This window comes from Prinia subflava, chromosome 14 (genome assembly GCF_021018805.1).
Source record: "Prinia subflava isolate CZ2003 ecotype Zambia chromosome 14, Cam_Psub_1.2, whole genome shotgun sequence".
In the NCBI taxonomy this organism is placed as follows: Eukaryota; Metazoa; Chordata; class Aves; order Passeriformes; family Cisticolidae; genus Prinia; species Prinia subflava.
Window position 1 is genome coordinate 20,414,932 of NC_086260.1, and position 15,115 is coordinate 20,430,046.

General features: G+C 38.0%; 2 protein-coding genes across 2 annotated transcripts in view; both read right to left on the bottom strand.

Moving 5' to 3' along the window:
* Positions 1–21: 21 nt before the first annotated feature.
* On the bottom strand, positions 22–8,494 carry ASB14 (ankyrin repeat and SOCS box containing 14). Its single transcript, XM_063411302.1, has 9 exons — positions 8,239–8,494; positions 7,657–7,707; positions 7,151–7,287; positions 6,896–7,054; positions 4,919–5,164; positions 4,047–4,218; positions 2,573–3,116; positions 1,620–1,773; positions 22–1,524 (listed from the first exon to the last, which is right to left on the bottom strand). Exons 1-9 carry the CDS (start codon positions 8,364–8,366, stop codon positions 1,331–1,333), a joined length of 1,785 nt encoding a protein of 594 aa, XP_063267372.1. The 5' UTR covers positions 8,367–8,494; the 3' UTR covers positions 22–1,330.
* A 1,890-nt stretch (positions 8,495–10,384) lies between these two features.
* The window catches only part of DNAH12 (dynein axonemal heavy chain 12), a 47,040-nt gene continuing 42,309 nt past the window's right edge, over positions 10,385–15,115 (bottom strand). Inside the window, 9 exon segments of the mRNA XM_063411967.1 lie at positions 10,385–10,926; positions 11,778–11,845; positions 12,074–12,165; positions 12,625–12,716; positions 12,719–12,755; positions 12,942–13,146; positions 14,224–14,327; positions 14,832–14,903; positions 14,905–15,018. Coding sequence (XP_063268037.1) covers positions 10,736–10,926; positions 11,778–11,845; positions 12,074–12,165; positions 12,625–12,716; positions 12,719–12,755; positions 12,942–13,146; positions 14,224–14,327; positions 14,832–14,903; positions 14,905–15,018 — 975 coding nt within the window. The 3' untranslated portion in view covers positions 10,385–10,735.

The window sequence follows — 15,115 nt, forward strand, 5'->3', positions numbered from 1 at the left end:
CGTTGTCAAGTGTAGCTCAGTTCTCTTGATTTTTGTAGTATTAGCCAGATAATGTCAGAGGAAGTTGTTACACTTGGGAATGCTCTTCACTTATTTTTGGAACAATCAGAGACTGAAGGTGAGCAGGAGCTGTGGCAGCTGGCTGGGCAGGGCCCACAGTGGGGCAGTGACAGGGGAGTGAGGGCTCTGCAGAGCAAGCTGAGTACAGAGGCTCCACCAGCACAACCACTACCATGGGCATTGGACAAATCTTCACAGGATGAGTTAATTATGGGATAAACACCATGCAAAAACCATGGGCCATAACCACATTATGGTTACATTTGAATTTTATAAGGTTTGTAGATTTTCCTGGGGAAAAGCAGACTTTTGAATTCTGTAACTTCTGTGATAAAGATGCACGTATAACTAGAAAAAAATTTCCATGCTTACTAGATTATGAAGGAATAAATACTACTAATGCCAAGTGTGTTGATGAACTCCTTTTTTTCTAAAATAGGAACTGACATCTGCAGTATTTTTAGAAGGAGCAGGCATGCTTTAGGTCTTTCTAAGACTTCCTAAAATGACAGGGCTCCAAAAGTTTAAGCTCCATCTCTATAGAGAGAAACTCCAAAAATTGCAAGCATGGCTTTGGACAGCACTGTAAGGAAAACTCAGTTCTAAAGAGAATAGTCCAAGTTCCTGGTAGATGAGACATACCAGTACCTGAGAAGGTGCTGCAGAACTAACACAGCTTTCAGCAGTGCTACCTTGTTGAAATATTAGTATGTCACATGACCTGCTGTGATAAGCAAAGGTTTCTCAAGCTTAATCCCATTTCATTGCCAAGAATGGGGGTTTGCTTTATTGGGTGAAGAAAAGAATTACTTAAGTTGCTCTTCTGAACTTCACTGTAGGACTTCACAAATAAAAACTACTTCTTGTCATGAGAAGAAGTACAAGAGAAAACTACATCCCTTCCTGGTCTTAGTCAAATCCCTGACCTTTAACTAAACCCTGAGTTTAACCCTGGAATGGGGGTGGTGGTATCTGATTTGAGAGGCTTTAACTTAGCCATAACACAAGGCTTGCATCCGTGTATTTTACACTTCCTTAACTTGTCACGCTAGGCATTTGAAATACTGTCAGCATAAATTACAAATAGGGCATAGTTCAGGAGATCTTAGAATGGGATCACAAATACTTACATTTTGGGGGTCTCGTCATTTTCTTCAGGGGTGAGGGGAGATCGCTGGCAGTCCTTAATATACAGAGAGAAAAATCCCAAAAGAAAAAAGCACAACAGTCTTATCCACATTAAATTCTCTTCAAAGTACGGAACTAAAACTTAGGCACAGTTGAGGTTGTAGATCCCTGTGAAGTTTTCCTGTCCGTAAAGATCATATTCCTTGTACAGGATGTAGTCTTTCAAGCAGTTTGGCAGTGGAAGGAAGGTCATGAAGACAGGACAGCGGAGATGCAGCCGGCCCATGCATGCCCGGATCTTCAGACGGCAAAGGTGCTTCAGAGAGCGAGGATTTGCTATAAAGGAGAAGGAAAGTTAAAATGCTAGCAACCAAAAAAGACCCCAATGCCAAACCAGCTTGTTTTCATTTAAAATGTAAACAGATACTTACTTAAAATGAAATGGATGTCTGGCCAGAGTTCCTGTTCTTTGAGAACTGCTTCGAGCTTCCAGCAAATCTTAACGTGATCAACGTAATCTAACATGACTCGCACTACTTTCCCAGATACATGCTTTAGCCAGGATAAGGTTATCACTTCACAGAACTGATAGAAACAAAACTTTTAGTAGGATAATATTTAATACTGCAGTAAATTCCTTCTGTCTCTGAGGACAAGAACAATTACCTTACTTGAGCAGGGTTTTAGAGGTTGCCACAGCTTGCCTAAGCCTCACTAGTAGCATCTAAAAATCTGAGAGATGGTTAGTTTGTAGTAGATCCAAAAATAAACTTAAGCAGCTGTGTATCTGGGGAATTAGTGCTTGAAAAGAAGTGCTACCAGTGGAATTTAGACTTGTGTCCCTGTGGTTAATAAGGAGATCCACCAGCTCAGTGCATGCATCATCATCCCCTTATCTTTAGGTTAAAGAAGGGGGTTTAAGTTCAAATAGACTTTAGAAACTGTGAAACAATGACACTGAAGAGTGTCTCCAGGAAGCTTTTTAGGTTTGCTAATTTCTGCTCAGTGCTTATCTCACCAGCTCCAGGGGTCCTTTCAACAGCTTTCCAGTCTTGGTGTTCTAGTAAAGGACAATGCAGAGAGCCAGCCTGCAAATCTCTGCTTTCACAGCATGGACAAGACTGCCCTGGAGAGCCAGTTCCATACCAATCAGTATATCATCAGCTGTATTTTCATAATTCAAAATTACTGTTTACAATCATTTACTGTCATGCACTAGGCTTCATAACAATATCTGTTTATTTGAAAGCTGTGTCTATTCCTCTCTTTATGTCTTCAAACTGTCTTCAAACCTTTTTCTGACAGTGCATTAAGCCCCTTTCCATTTAGTTTTAGGAAGGCTACTGGTAGTAGGTCAGCACCCAAAGCCATGTGACACGCTTACCATGGTGTCTTTGATAACGGTGGAGGTCCAGCCATCGGTCACATACTGGGAGTGGGCCTTGTTGCTCCGCAGGCAGTCAAAGCAGCGGTGCACATCATAGCCATAGTTCAGCAGCATCCTCAGCATAACCTCATCTTTGAGGGCATACTGCAGAGCTGAGGGGAAATGCGTGGTGTTCACACGGCAGAAGTAGTTAACATTGGCCCCATGGCGGAGCAGCAGATTCATTAACTCGTAGTTGCCCATTCTCAAGGCTATTTGGAGGCAGTTGATGGGATCCTGATTTGTCAGGGCTCCAGCGTTCAGCAGCAGCTGTGTTGAGCAGATATCCCCGTTGGAAACAGCAAAGTACAGGGCTGATTTCCGGTGGTCGTCGTAGCCTTTGCGAACTCTCTGAGCCAGCATAAAATTGGCATCAAAACCTGACTGGAGGAGAAACTCAAGGCACTGAGGGTGTGCTCCTGCTGCTGCTGAGTGAACTGGACTTATACCACTTTCTTTAATGGCAGCAAAATCAGTCACTGGAACTAAATACTTTAGAGCTCTGAAAAAATAAAAACAGAAGCATCTCAGAATCTTAAACATTTTTGTTCACCTAACTCATCTTTGAATTTCTCTGTGTTGTTTGGCTTCAGAATTCATCATGACTGTTAGAATAATCATAATATACCAAATAAGTACCATGGCATGCATTGACTTGAATCACTAACAATGAAATTGTTACTCAGCAATGGGATACTGATTTTACATCTACTACACATAAAATATTATTATATTACACTATTACTCATGAACAACCCATTCCTTGCTATAGGAATTAATGATTCCTTCTCAATAGAATTTTTTCCTGAATATTGAAAAGTTATTGTGTTATTGTGTCCTTAGTGTTATTGCTAAACCTATAGGGATTAGGGAATTAATAGAATATGTATTATAACATGAATACCTATAATCTATAATGTAATATATACATCTAAGTTTAAATAACAATACACAGAAAATATTAATACAGAAATTAAAAATCCTTAGGTGCTTTTTTCTCTTATTTAGTTGTGATTTCAGCATAAATATCTTCCAGTAGTCTTACTCTCTTTAAAACAGGGATAACCCTTAATCTCTAAGTCTATTTGTCTACTTAGTATAGGCACCATTCACAGTCTGTGATGGGGTGGAGATTAGACATTCACTCAAAAAGAGCAACAGTGTCCCAAGAACCTCAGTATCAATCTGGACAGTGTTACTACTTGTGACAAATGGAGAAACCCAACAGGGATTAAGATGTACATCCTAAAATCATGAAGATCTTAAACTTACTCGTCTCTTAGATTCAGACACAGAACAGACATATTTACACAGTCAAAAATAATTCCTTGTACAAAACTACAGATTTTCTGCCTGCTTTGAATTAGGTAAAATTAGTAAAGTTAGTATTTCTGGTGTCACTATTATTTGATTTTTAAGTATATTAACTCACAGAAAGTGTCCTCTGTATGCAGCTCTGTGGATTGGCAAATGACCCGAGTGCTTTGGTACATTGGCATCCGCCCCATATTCTAGTAAAAGACTCACAGAATCTGGATTTCCTCCTCCTGCTGCTTCAAACAATACAGAAGCACAGTCCATTGCCTGTGAAAGAACATCTGCACCTGGGAAGAAGCAGCAAGGATTTTCACATTAGTCACTCTAAATATCCAGCTGTAATTAATATCTCCAAACCCCCAGTGATATGGTGTTTTGAATTTTACTCTCTACCAAATAGAACCACTGCGGGCATAAATCTTCATGTTGGATCCTTGATTTTAGATATGTTTATGTAATCCTGGGAACAAAAAGGTCCAAATTGCTTTGAACACAGTAAGAATTGTTCCTAGAACTGCACCAGCAAAAGGTTTGGTTCTTATTCATCAAAACAATTGCTTTTGGCTTACAAAAAATGCCATTTCAATTCTTTTACTTTACAAAGACCAGGCAGGTGTAACTGTAAACATGAGAGCACCCAGTATGTAAACAGTTCATGCAATCCAGTTCCAGTGCTGCTGAACCATCATGTCAAATTCCCCCCAGTAAATATCTTGTCAAGCATGCCCTAGGGTGACCTGTCTATATGACAAAATAACAGATAATTTAAAAAACAATTATAAGTACTCACTAAAATATTAATTTATTATTAATGTATTGTTTTAATATTATACAAATTTATATTTATCAGGCCTTCACTACATCACAACAACCCTCAGTGCAGATGGCATTTAATTTTCTCTAGTAGGTGAGCTACTTCCGCTGCTGTTTTTGAAGGCATATCTGAAGCCTTCTCTTCCTATAAGGTCCTACATAATAAAGTCTCACCTTTTTGCAGTAAGAGCTCCATTATTTCTGTATGTCCCATCTGTGCAGCCAGTGCTAGAGGTGTGAGCCCATATCCACTGCGGGGATCAGGATCTGCTCCAGAATCCAGGAGAAGCTGTACCAGATCCTTCCTGCCCAGTCTGGCTGCCTCATGCAGAGCAGTTCTCTCATGGACACAGCGCCAATTCACTTTGGCACCAGATCGTAGCAACAAGGAGGCAATGTTATAGGAATCAAGTTTAATTGCTGTAGGACAACAGGCAAAGCATCAGACAGGATTGTTATTCGATGCTATTCTGTGCACTACAGCTGCTGTTATGTGGCAGCCTAGGAAAGATGTTCCTGTCAGTGCTATTTATGGAATGAGAAATGCCACCCTACACTTGAAAGGTTTAACTCATAAACAAGTCTGTTCTTTGCTTCCAGGACAGTACTAAGTATGCAAAGGAATCATTTCATAGAAATATCTTTTTTTCTCTGTAGATTTTTTTTCTCTGTTGCATTTGGTAATGGAACAGAACACAGTTTTCCTTGCCACTAGATGGAGACCATATCCAGGGCCTTGGGGCTCTGATGGTGCTGCCATCAGAGCTCTATTTAATCTCCCTGAGCAGTTACCATAATGTAAAACAAAGCTAATAATGACTCTTTCATATGCTTTCTTAATAAGCCTGAACTCTTAAGTCAGTGAGGATCTTAAAAGAGAAATTTGCATTAGCTCCACTGGATGGAATTATTAGGCAACACCCTTCCCTCCTTCTCTCTTTGATCTTCCAGGCTGTGCAGGATAGCAAGTGTCCTTCAGGACAGATTAGGCTGAGCAGCTTCATGTGCCACAGCTGCTGGAACACAAGTGTCAGCATTCTGTGATAGAAACTGTGATATCCCATTATCTGTAACACACATGGCTGCTTTAGATAAATTCCATGCATCCCCTTCTTGGGGGATGGTGCATTTTAATGTTGTACACTTCAAAAGTATCTAGGAGTTCTGTATATTTTTTTAAGCAGATGGCCCCAATGGCCCTGACTTGAAGCTGCAGTCTTTTAACAAGGATGGACTGAGGGTCCTACACATGATTGGTAGGCCTTTTTCTCCTCCTTTAACAATAGTTTTGAAAAAGAAACCACTTTCCCAATTCAGAAAAATCTATGGGACCATCCACAAAATTTAAGAGTGCTCCTTTAGAATTTAGATAATGAGAAGACACTTTCCTTTTACTGGGTAGGATTCAATAAGAATGAATCACAGCCCAGAGTGAGGGAAGCAAAGGAAATGAACACACAACACTTTTGAAAAACATTTTGGTAAAATATAGTTCTTTAGAAATAATGAATTACAGTTCTTGTGCATGATCAAATTTAAGTGGTGTTCACACAAAGAATGTGGGTATGAGACTACACTAGGACTATAATAGGTATTTTATTCCTAAATTACAAAATATTAAAGAGAAGTGAACTGAGAATGTCAGCCTGTCTTCTTCACTTGTCATCCTTGGACTAATGCTGGCAATGTATAAATAGGGACAAACACTGCTTTGCACTCTACATACTGCAGATAAATCAGGCTGGCTATAATTTTGGATAATTAAAATCAATTACCATGTGTTTTGGACAAAGAAAGGCTGATGCCATGAAGGAGATACCATGTGGGCAGAGAACATGAATGTTTTATGCCTGCAGACATGACAGGCAGTAACAGCATGAAGAAACAGAAGGACTCATTACCTGGCACCACTGCAGAAATGATGCCAAGGAAAGCAGAGGATGACACTCTGCACTTCATGGAGAAAGCTAATTATCATCTGAGAAAAACAGACAGGGACAGACACATTCAGCACTGAGATTAACATTTTTTTTTTCCTTATAGCAAAATATTTTAGGTATTGAAATCAAATATGTCACATTGAAACCTAAAATGTGTAACTATATCCTCACCTCATTCCCTCACCTCTCCACCCCTAAAACCAGCATTCACCTGTAACTAAAGGAGAATCTCCCTCTTCGTCTTTAACATTGGGATTGCAGCCATTGAGCAGGAGAAAGTGGACATGGTCCACAAAACACTTTCTTACTGCCACCAAGAGAGGTGTTTCCCCTTTTAGAGTGGGCTGTTCCCACATAATGTCACGGGAGGCTGAAATACAAAAAAGCAGAATACATTTCAAGTTGGATAATTCATCAAACTTTACTTTGTAAAACTTTTTGGTGGACAAGTAGAAGGACTTTGTACCTTTCAAAGTTATTTCAAGGATGTTCTTATTTATCTGTGCTGCAGCTTCATGCACAGGAAGCCAGCCTTGCTGATCTGCTTCTTCAAAAGCAGAACGGTGCCTCACCAGCTTCTTCAAGGCCTCCTCTTGGCCTGTGATATTTTAACACAGACACATATCCCATTACTCATCATAAGACAAAATTCAGGCAGCTGATACATTGAGTGCCATTTATCTCACCAGTGTATCTTGCTCATTTTAAAAGAAAGGCCTGGAGTTTTCCCCTAATTTTAGGAGACGAAGTACTGGAATTTCTGAAAGGGGTGACACTTGAATCCATCCCACTTCCATGATCCAGTCTAACAAGTTAGCTTTTGGATGTCTTGTTTTTAGTCTCCTTACTTTTCCCAAAACTATATAAAGAAAAGCGGCACTTAAATCAGATGATCAAACCCCTAAAATGTAGGCATTACTCAGCCATTCCCAGGTGTGTGGGCTTAGTGTGGAGTACTTGTACTTAACTGTCCGAATTGCTGCAATGATCTGCCCATGTTCTTTACTTGCATTAGACTGGAAACTGCATAAACAGAACAAGAATAAAATGAGAAGTAAAAATTCATGTGAAGCTAAGGATATAATAATACCTTACTTTCTTTAAATACTCTAATTTAGACAATATGTTAGATTTCTCTAAGTTACATTAGTTTTGGGAGGGTTTAACATATTGAAACACTTTTTTTATTGGTCTTTCCCTGACATTGTAAATACTGAGTTTTTCACATAAAGGCCAACAATTAACAGCTAAAATGAGGGGAAGCTCCCAACAAATCTACTTTTCCATCACCTACTTACCTTCTTCACAAAGCCTTATACTCATTTATATTTTGATGTAAAGATCACCTGAAAGTTTCACACATTCCATGTTTTCCAGGAGACAGGTACACTTTCTCAGTGAGAACTCGGAACAAGTAAGCTACCAGTGCTTTCTTGTATCCATGAGACAAGGTCGGCATAATATAACATATGGAGTTACAAAGGAAAATAAAGTCTACTAAATGCTTACAATAATGACAAGAACACATCCAAAATAGAAATAATAACTTATTACCTTTCGACCTCTGTTGCACTGCCACTTGTTTCAAATTTATGCCTATCTTGTAAGCTTTCCTGAATAGCTAGCTGGGTAGGGGTTTCCTCATCAGAATCACCATCAACCATATACGCAGAATTATTCATGGCAAATCAGCACAACATGGATTACTTCTGTAGGGAAATACTGCTTTTTAATTAGAAGTAGACATTAAATCTTCAGGTTAGATCTGGAATAATAGAAATAGCAATCACTGTGTCAGTATCAAGAGAAATGAAACACCATTTAAAATAAATGACTACACTGTTATATGCTTAAGCAGTCATGCTGTTCTTGGCATATTCAAGATTTCAGATGTTCTGTTAGGCTCAAACCTCTCATCTGTTTTACCTTATTAAAAATTAAAACTTCCACTTCTGTCTTTCAAGAGAGCTGACCTGGAAAAACAAAACAAAACTACAAGGCAAGGTAAAATAAAATTAATAAATAAAACTGAATGCTAATAAATAACTTGGCAAAATGAATGAACACAGGAAATTTACACATGGAACACAGGAAGTTGTCAACATGCCAACTACAGAGCTTGGAAAAATTCTCAAAACATCTTAAAGCTGGGCAGCAGTAATTCATAGCAAATCTGCATAGTTTAATTTGTTACCCGATCCACCATGTGTGTGATAGCAAGGCCTTGTTCTGTAATTGCATATGTAGCAAAAAAGAGAAAGACATTAGCAACATATACAGCAAGAAATTGTTAGTAATTTATTTTACCATGGCTCAATGAGTACATAAATATTTTAAGTCTAGACTACTTTTTTTCCTAAAAATACTACTAATTTTCCTATGAATTGAGAAAATATACTGGGTTTCCTCACCTTCTGAAAGAGGACAAATCTCAGCCTTTGAAGGAGTGATTATTAAGTTGAAAGTGACATTTTCAGGATTGTAAACAATCTCTGCAGAGCCCATGTCCATTAATAGCTCACTATAAATACCCGATCATAAGATACTCTGGGACTTTCTCCATGTTTCTTTCACACACGTCAGTTATGTTTAATAATCTGAACCTGATAAGTGGTGCCATCAAACGAAGGAATTAAAACTCCAGTTTCCTTGTAAAAATACTTTTGATTTTCTGAGTAAGAACTTCAGAACTATAGCAGTAAGTATTACACTGAAAAAGAAAATTCCATAGTGTTGTCCTAGGAGAGCAAACTGAAGGTGGTCTTAGGAGCTTGCTTAAGTGAGACAGCAAAAAACCCAAAACTGAAACAATAAAAGTAAACAAAACCAAGCAAATAATCAAGCAAAAAATCAATTAAAATTATTACATGTTCCTGATTACTTAATCATAATTCACATTAACATAAATAGAAAAGCAATTGAAAAATAGAATTTTTAAAGGGAAAACAGTTTCAGGAAGGCAGACTTCCACTGGTTCAACACCCGATAAGCAGGGAAATTGTGGTATCCTCTGAAAAATCGTTTATTCCCCAAACCCCATCCATGGTTCAGCCCCCATGTCTGTCAAACCCAACTGTTATCTCATCCCACACCCACCCCATGTCCATCATCCCATACCCACCTCCCAGTTCTGGAATGTTCCCCCCAACTCTGTTTCCCATTTGGCAATATGTTCAAATCACACCTTCATGTTTTCCTTGATTGGTTTTCCCCCTATGGGGGGGATCCCATACCCCACCCCTGAAAGTTCCTGATTGGTTCCTGATTTTTGTACCACCCCTCTTTAAAAAGGCTCGCATTTCTTTGTTCTCTGTCTTATGGTGCAGGTTGCCTTCAGACATTAAAGGTGCTTTGGAAGTGCCAACCCTTAAGACCCCGCGTGGTCCTTTATCAGCCCTCTGTCACCACCCCACTTTTTTTGGACCTTATCACAATCCACTCCACCGAGCTTGCCGGGGTTTAGGAGTCCGGGATTGTGATAGGAAATGAGAGACACAGATGCCCAGTTGTAATAGTGATGGTAGGATGGAGCAAGACCTTTATGTGCTTCAGCTTTTCCTAATGTATTTTATGGAGGGATCCATACACAGAACAGATGATGGCTGTATCTGAATGCAAGGTGGAAACAGTTCTTTGCTAGAGGACATGTAGAAAGAATGCTTAAGTAATGATTTTTAATTATTTTGAAAGAAAACAAAAGTGCAGAATCAAATTTATTATCTGTAATGTTTTTCTCAGAAAGTGCAGACTACTTTCATTTCCCATGAAAATATGTTTTGTGATATTCAACTAATCACAAGAAAGATGCTCACATTTTAATAATATCACCAAGGGCTAAATTCCTAGTTGTATGGCTTACAGATTGTAAAGACGGTCATAATAATAATAACACACAGAGAATACAAAAGCTTCAGGGTCAGAGAGAGTATTTTTATGCCCTCTTACAATAAAAAAACCTCCAGATGTGTCTTCTACGCACTAAGTTCCACTTCCTCTGTAAGCCAGCCAAGAGAACAAGATGGTGTGAAGTCTGTATGTGAACTGTGTGCAGTCAGTCATCCAGCTGGGACAGCAAGGCTACACCTCTCTTGATCCAGTGCTGGACTGGCTGGTCCGTGTTGAGCATCAAAGCAATGACGAAGTTCATGGAATGCCCAGTAGTGGACAGGACCCCTTTGCGCTCACTTGTCTTGTAGAGTGGGCAAACATAGGCATTTGACTCCTTTATGTCTGATGTTACAGCTTAAAAAAAACCCCCAAATAATGCATTACATTCATTCAGCATATTTATGGGTAGAAACATAATCTACATGCAAATGTTAAGTATTTATAGTAATATCTTTAAAGGTCAATTAAAATGCAAAATTGTTTTTTTGAGCAACAGTATAAAATTATCCGGCTTTTTCTTCTTGTGTTTTCTTGGGTGGTTCGTTCTGTTCTTAAACCCCATTAATTAGCTAAAATTTATTTTCAGGACTGGATGCCTTCCTGTGATTCTACCAGCTTTGTAATACTGAAAGACACATTAAAATCTGAATAGTTACCTAGTTAATACATAGCTTATAAACGAGTTTTTCACAGCTCTGCAAAAATTCTGGTCTAGTTGCCAGAGAACCTAACTGCAATTCTTGCATCTGAGATCCAATGACAGAACTCTGAAGGAACTCTTCGTTGCTCAGACTGCTTGCATGGAACTTGGGCAGAGCATAAAATCATGCAGGTCTGAACAAATTAATCCAGCTTCAAGAGAAGGCACCAGCAGAAAAATTGGCAAATTTTAATACTGCCTATTTTCTAACACTTAAGTTGAGGCAGTTGCAGTAATAAGTCCTGCTTCTGTGCATAACTAAAAACAGGGATTTACTCCTCTCAATCAAAGAAAACAAGAGTTGTGAAAATTACCTTACTAGTAGGAAATACAGCTATGACAGAGCTTAAAATAACCTGAGCAAACCCTGCTAAATCACATAAGGTAAAACACTCAGTTTCTGTAAGTCAGTCAAAATTTCTCCTCAGTGATCATCAGTAAAAAAAGGAAACCACTGTTGCAGTTTCTTGTGGAGTAGCTCGCACATCAGAGAAATCATACTCACTTGGCTTTATCCAAATGATTGGCATGGCATCAAAGAGCACTTTGGGATACTGCTCAGTTAACATTCCCCTGGAGAGGGAAAGCAACAAATTGTTTTTGGCTTGAGGGGTTTGGTGGGTGTTTTTTGGTTGTTGTTTTTTTGTTTTTTCTTCCCCATTTTCTATGCATGAAATAGTACTTAATTTCATGTGTTGTTTCAATAATATGAAAAGTATCACTTAAATTATTTAAACCAGTCTTGTTCGAGCACTGAAAAAACTTTCCAGAACCACAGTAAAACACTTGGCTACTTCTGACTTGGTCCTGTCCCAGCAAGCTCCATCCAAAAATAATCCATGGATGTAAACACCGTCCTCTGGTGGAGTATCAGCAGTATCCTGAGGAATAACCTGAAGGAAATAAGTGTTCCAAGTCATGAAACTCTCACAGCTCTTTGCTTTTTGAGCTATTATGCCAATTGCCAATTTTCAGACCAAACCAAACTGACAATAGTAGAGTAACTCTTCCTTTCAATGCACTTTTATAAATATCTATAGAGAGAGCAGACCTCTCTGAGTTTGTAAATTACCTTTCTTGTAGTTTGTAACACGAGGCTTTAATCACACAGAGAAATATACACTGGTTAGGCTGTTTTCTTGAGTGGAGTTCTGGGTCCAGTGATAGAATTACTTTCAATCACTTTGAGATACCTCTTCTACAGAGGTTATTTAGCCTGCCAGTTTTACCAAATGTATGTCTTCAGACTGTAGTCAGTTGCAAAATGAATGTTCCAGTTAGCATTTATTTACTACATCTCACCCAAACCAGGACACAGATTAATAAAATATTAATTTATAGTTTATCCATACCTCAAATTCATATCCTAGAAGGTCAATAGGGATCCTGTGCTTCCTAGCATAGTTTTGCATGGCTCTAGTTAGGAAAGCTTGAGTAAAAAAACAAGCCAAAAAACAGCAGGCTTCCCTAACTCATACCAATCCTGGAGAGAAGAAAGCAGTACATTGAACAATCACAAAGAGAGAAACCCCATAGTCTTTGACTATTTTCTACACAATTGTATTCAGAGAATCTAAACAAAGCCTGTCACTCCTTTCCCAGTAAAGACAAATTATATGGAAAAAGTAGAACAACTGAATAACTGGCAGTACTGCCACTTGTACATTACCTGTAAAAACTTCAGCCTTGCTAGCAAATCAACAACATAGCTCCCTAGTGGTTTTAGACTTGGGTATGAATGCTGTGCTCACTTCTCAGGAACTTTTCCAACCAGGAGACTGCCAGACAGAGCCTCCAGGTCAGCATCCATAACAACCAGTCCTTTAATGGCTTTCTTCAGGTTAATTAGTGTAATGCCAATAGTTCGGATTAAACTAGAATTAAAAGAAAATAATTTTCACACATTCTGTATGATTTGTTAAAAATGACTATGTCATTGGAAAAAAAGTAAAATAAGTGGATTATGTTGGCATCTATAGAACTTTTATAGCTTTTTTATCTATATAGATATCTGCACAATACGCCATGTCTGTAAAGTCATGGATTTGTGCATTAGTGCAGATTTATTTAAGACTAAGAACAGTAATAAATTCTTTTGTTATCTCTGATATCCTGAATTGTTTGGCAAGAGGATAAATGTGGAACTCCAAATGTATCCACTATATCCTAGATGAAGGAAAAAAGGTCAGATTGTAAAAGAAGAGGTGGGTAGGGTGTGCAATAAGAATGACTTGGAGACTTAAGGCCAGAGAGCATTTGGGAGAAAATTAAGCAGGTGACATAAAGAGATAAATAGAAAAGAAAGAAGACAGATAAAAACCAGAAAGAAGGAATGGAGAGACAGGTGAAGATAAAAAAGAAAATTAGGAAACAAAGTCAAAAAAGAGACTGAGGACCCAAGGAGGAAAATAAATGCAATTCTACGCTTGTAGTCTTAGAATAATAACTGTGAAAATTAGGCATAGGGGAAAAAGCATAGGAAGAAGGGGAAAAAATAATTCAAACAGAAGTACATGAGACAATTAAGAAACAAAGAGAAATATCTCCATGGAAAACATTTCATAAGCTGTGTATGCAGAGTTTCTAACTCCTTTACCCTACAGGTCAGAAATATGAGCACAAAAAAATAAAATGAAGGTAAAGATGGTGAAAGGGAAATTGAAGTTAAAAAAAAAAGATATTGTTTGCATTCTCTTTTCCCAGTACTTCCTCATGTTCCTTTCTTTTCTCTTTCAGTTAATTTTGCCACTTCATTTTTCCTGACTTCCATCCTACACTCTGATTCTCCACAAGGAGCAAGCATGTTTGGACTGCAGAAATCACTGCAGACAATTAAAAGGGAACAAAAAATATTTCACACACCACAGGGTTTGCAGATTATAATTTACAAGAAATATTTTTCTGCAAATGGAATGATTTCTGGTAAATTTAATAAAATAGAACGTACTTACTGGTTAAATCTTTCCATTTCTTGCACCAGCACAGTATTCATACTTTCCTCATATCTCACAGGATATTTAATAAGGCAACTTTCAATGTCAAAATCCTTTGGAAGCTGTAAATGACCACACATTTGGAAATCACTCCATATATCATTATGATTTTACATTTAAGGTATGCGAAGATGACAAAATTTGCAGAGCAATAGAAACCACTAAACTTTCTGTTTAGTATATTAGTAATACAGGGTTAAGTATTTCAATCTAAATAAAAATAATGTTTTTAAAAAAAAACCCTAGAATTTTTAATAGAATGAAAATTTATTAATATGTTTCTATTTCTTATTTTTAAATTTGCTCATGTGAATGAATCAACTGTTCAAGTTGTCTTTGATCTGTTTTCTCTCTTTCTTCTGTCTCCTGCCTATTTAATAGAATTTCTTTCAACTGAAATATAGCTGTGTTCTGCCACAGCCACAAAAGTTCTTACTTTCACATTGCACTAAATTCATGTCAGAATGCTTTTCCTTCAACAAAAAATCTATTTTACACTGAAGATTCTAGTTATGGAATTTCTGCTTTGTAAGAAGATAAATTGAAGTCATTTGTATATACAATACCTTGCTGAGAATATCATCTGCAATTGCATAAAGAGTGCTGTCACCACCCCCAGAAGTTCCCTGAGTGCCTCCCTCCTTGTGTTAAAAGCAGAGATTCAAAAAGGGTATTAGTTTGCTGAAGATCTTTTGCAATATCCACATTTTCATGCAAGCCAAATACCTCTGGGTGCTGAGTAAAGGGAAGATTCTAGGACAAAAAAAAATGTCTGGGTGACATAAAGCAGGAAGAATGTGATCCAAGGTTTCTTTAAGAAGCCAAGCAAAAAACTACCACTGACTTCAAT

What these genes read in the sequence shown, in the direction of transcription:
- ASB14 (XM_063411302.1), bottom strand. Translation starts at nt 8,366, where the DNA reads ATGAATAATTCTGCGTATATGGTTGATGGTGATTCTGATGAGGAAACC. An exon ending in AGATTCTCCTTTAGTTACAG is followed by an intron (nt 5,165 to 6,895) that starts GTGAATGCTGGT and finishes GTTGTCCTACAG; the next exon opens with CAATTAAACTTGATTCCTAT. An exon ending in AGACATCCATTTCATTTTAA is followed by an intron (nt 1,525 to 1,619) that starts GTAAGTATCTGT and finishes TCTCCTTTATAG; the next exon opens with CAAATCCTCGCTCTCTGAAG.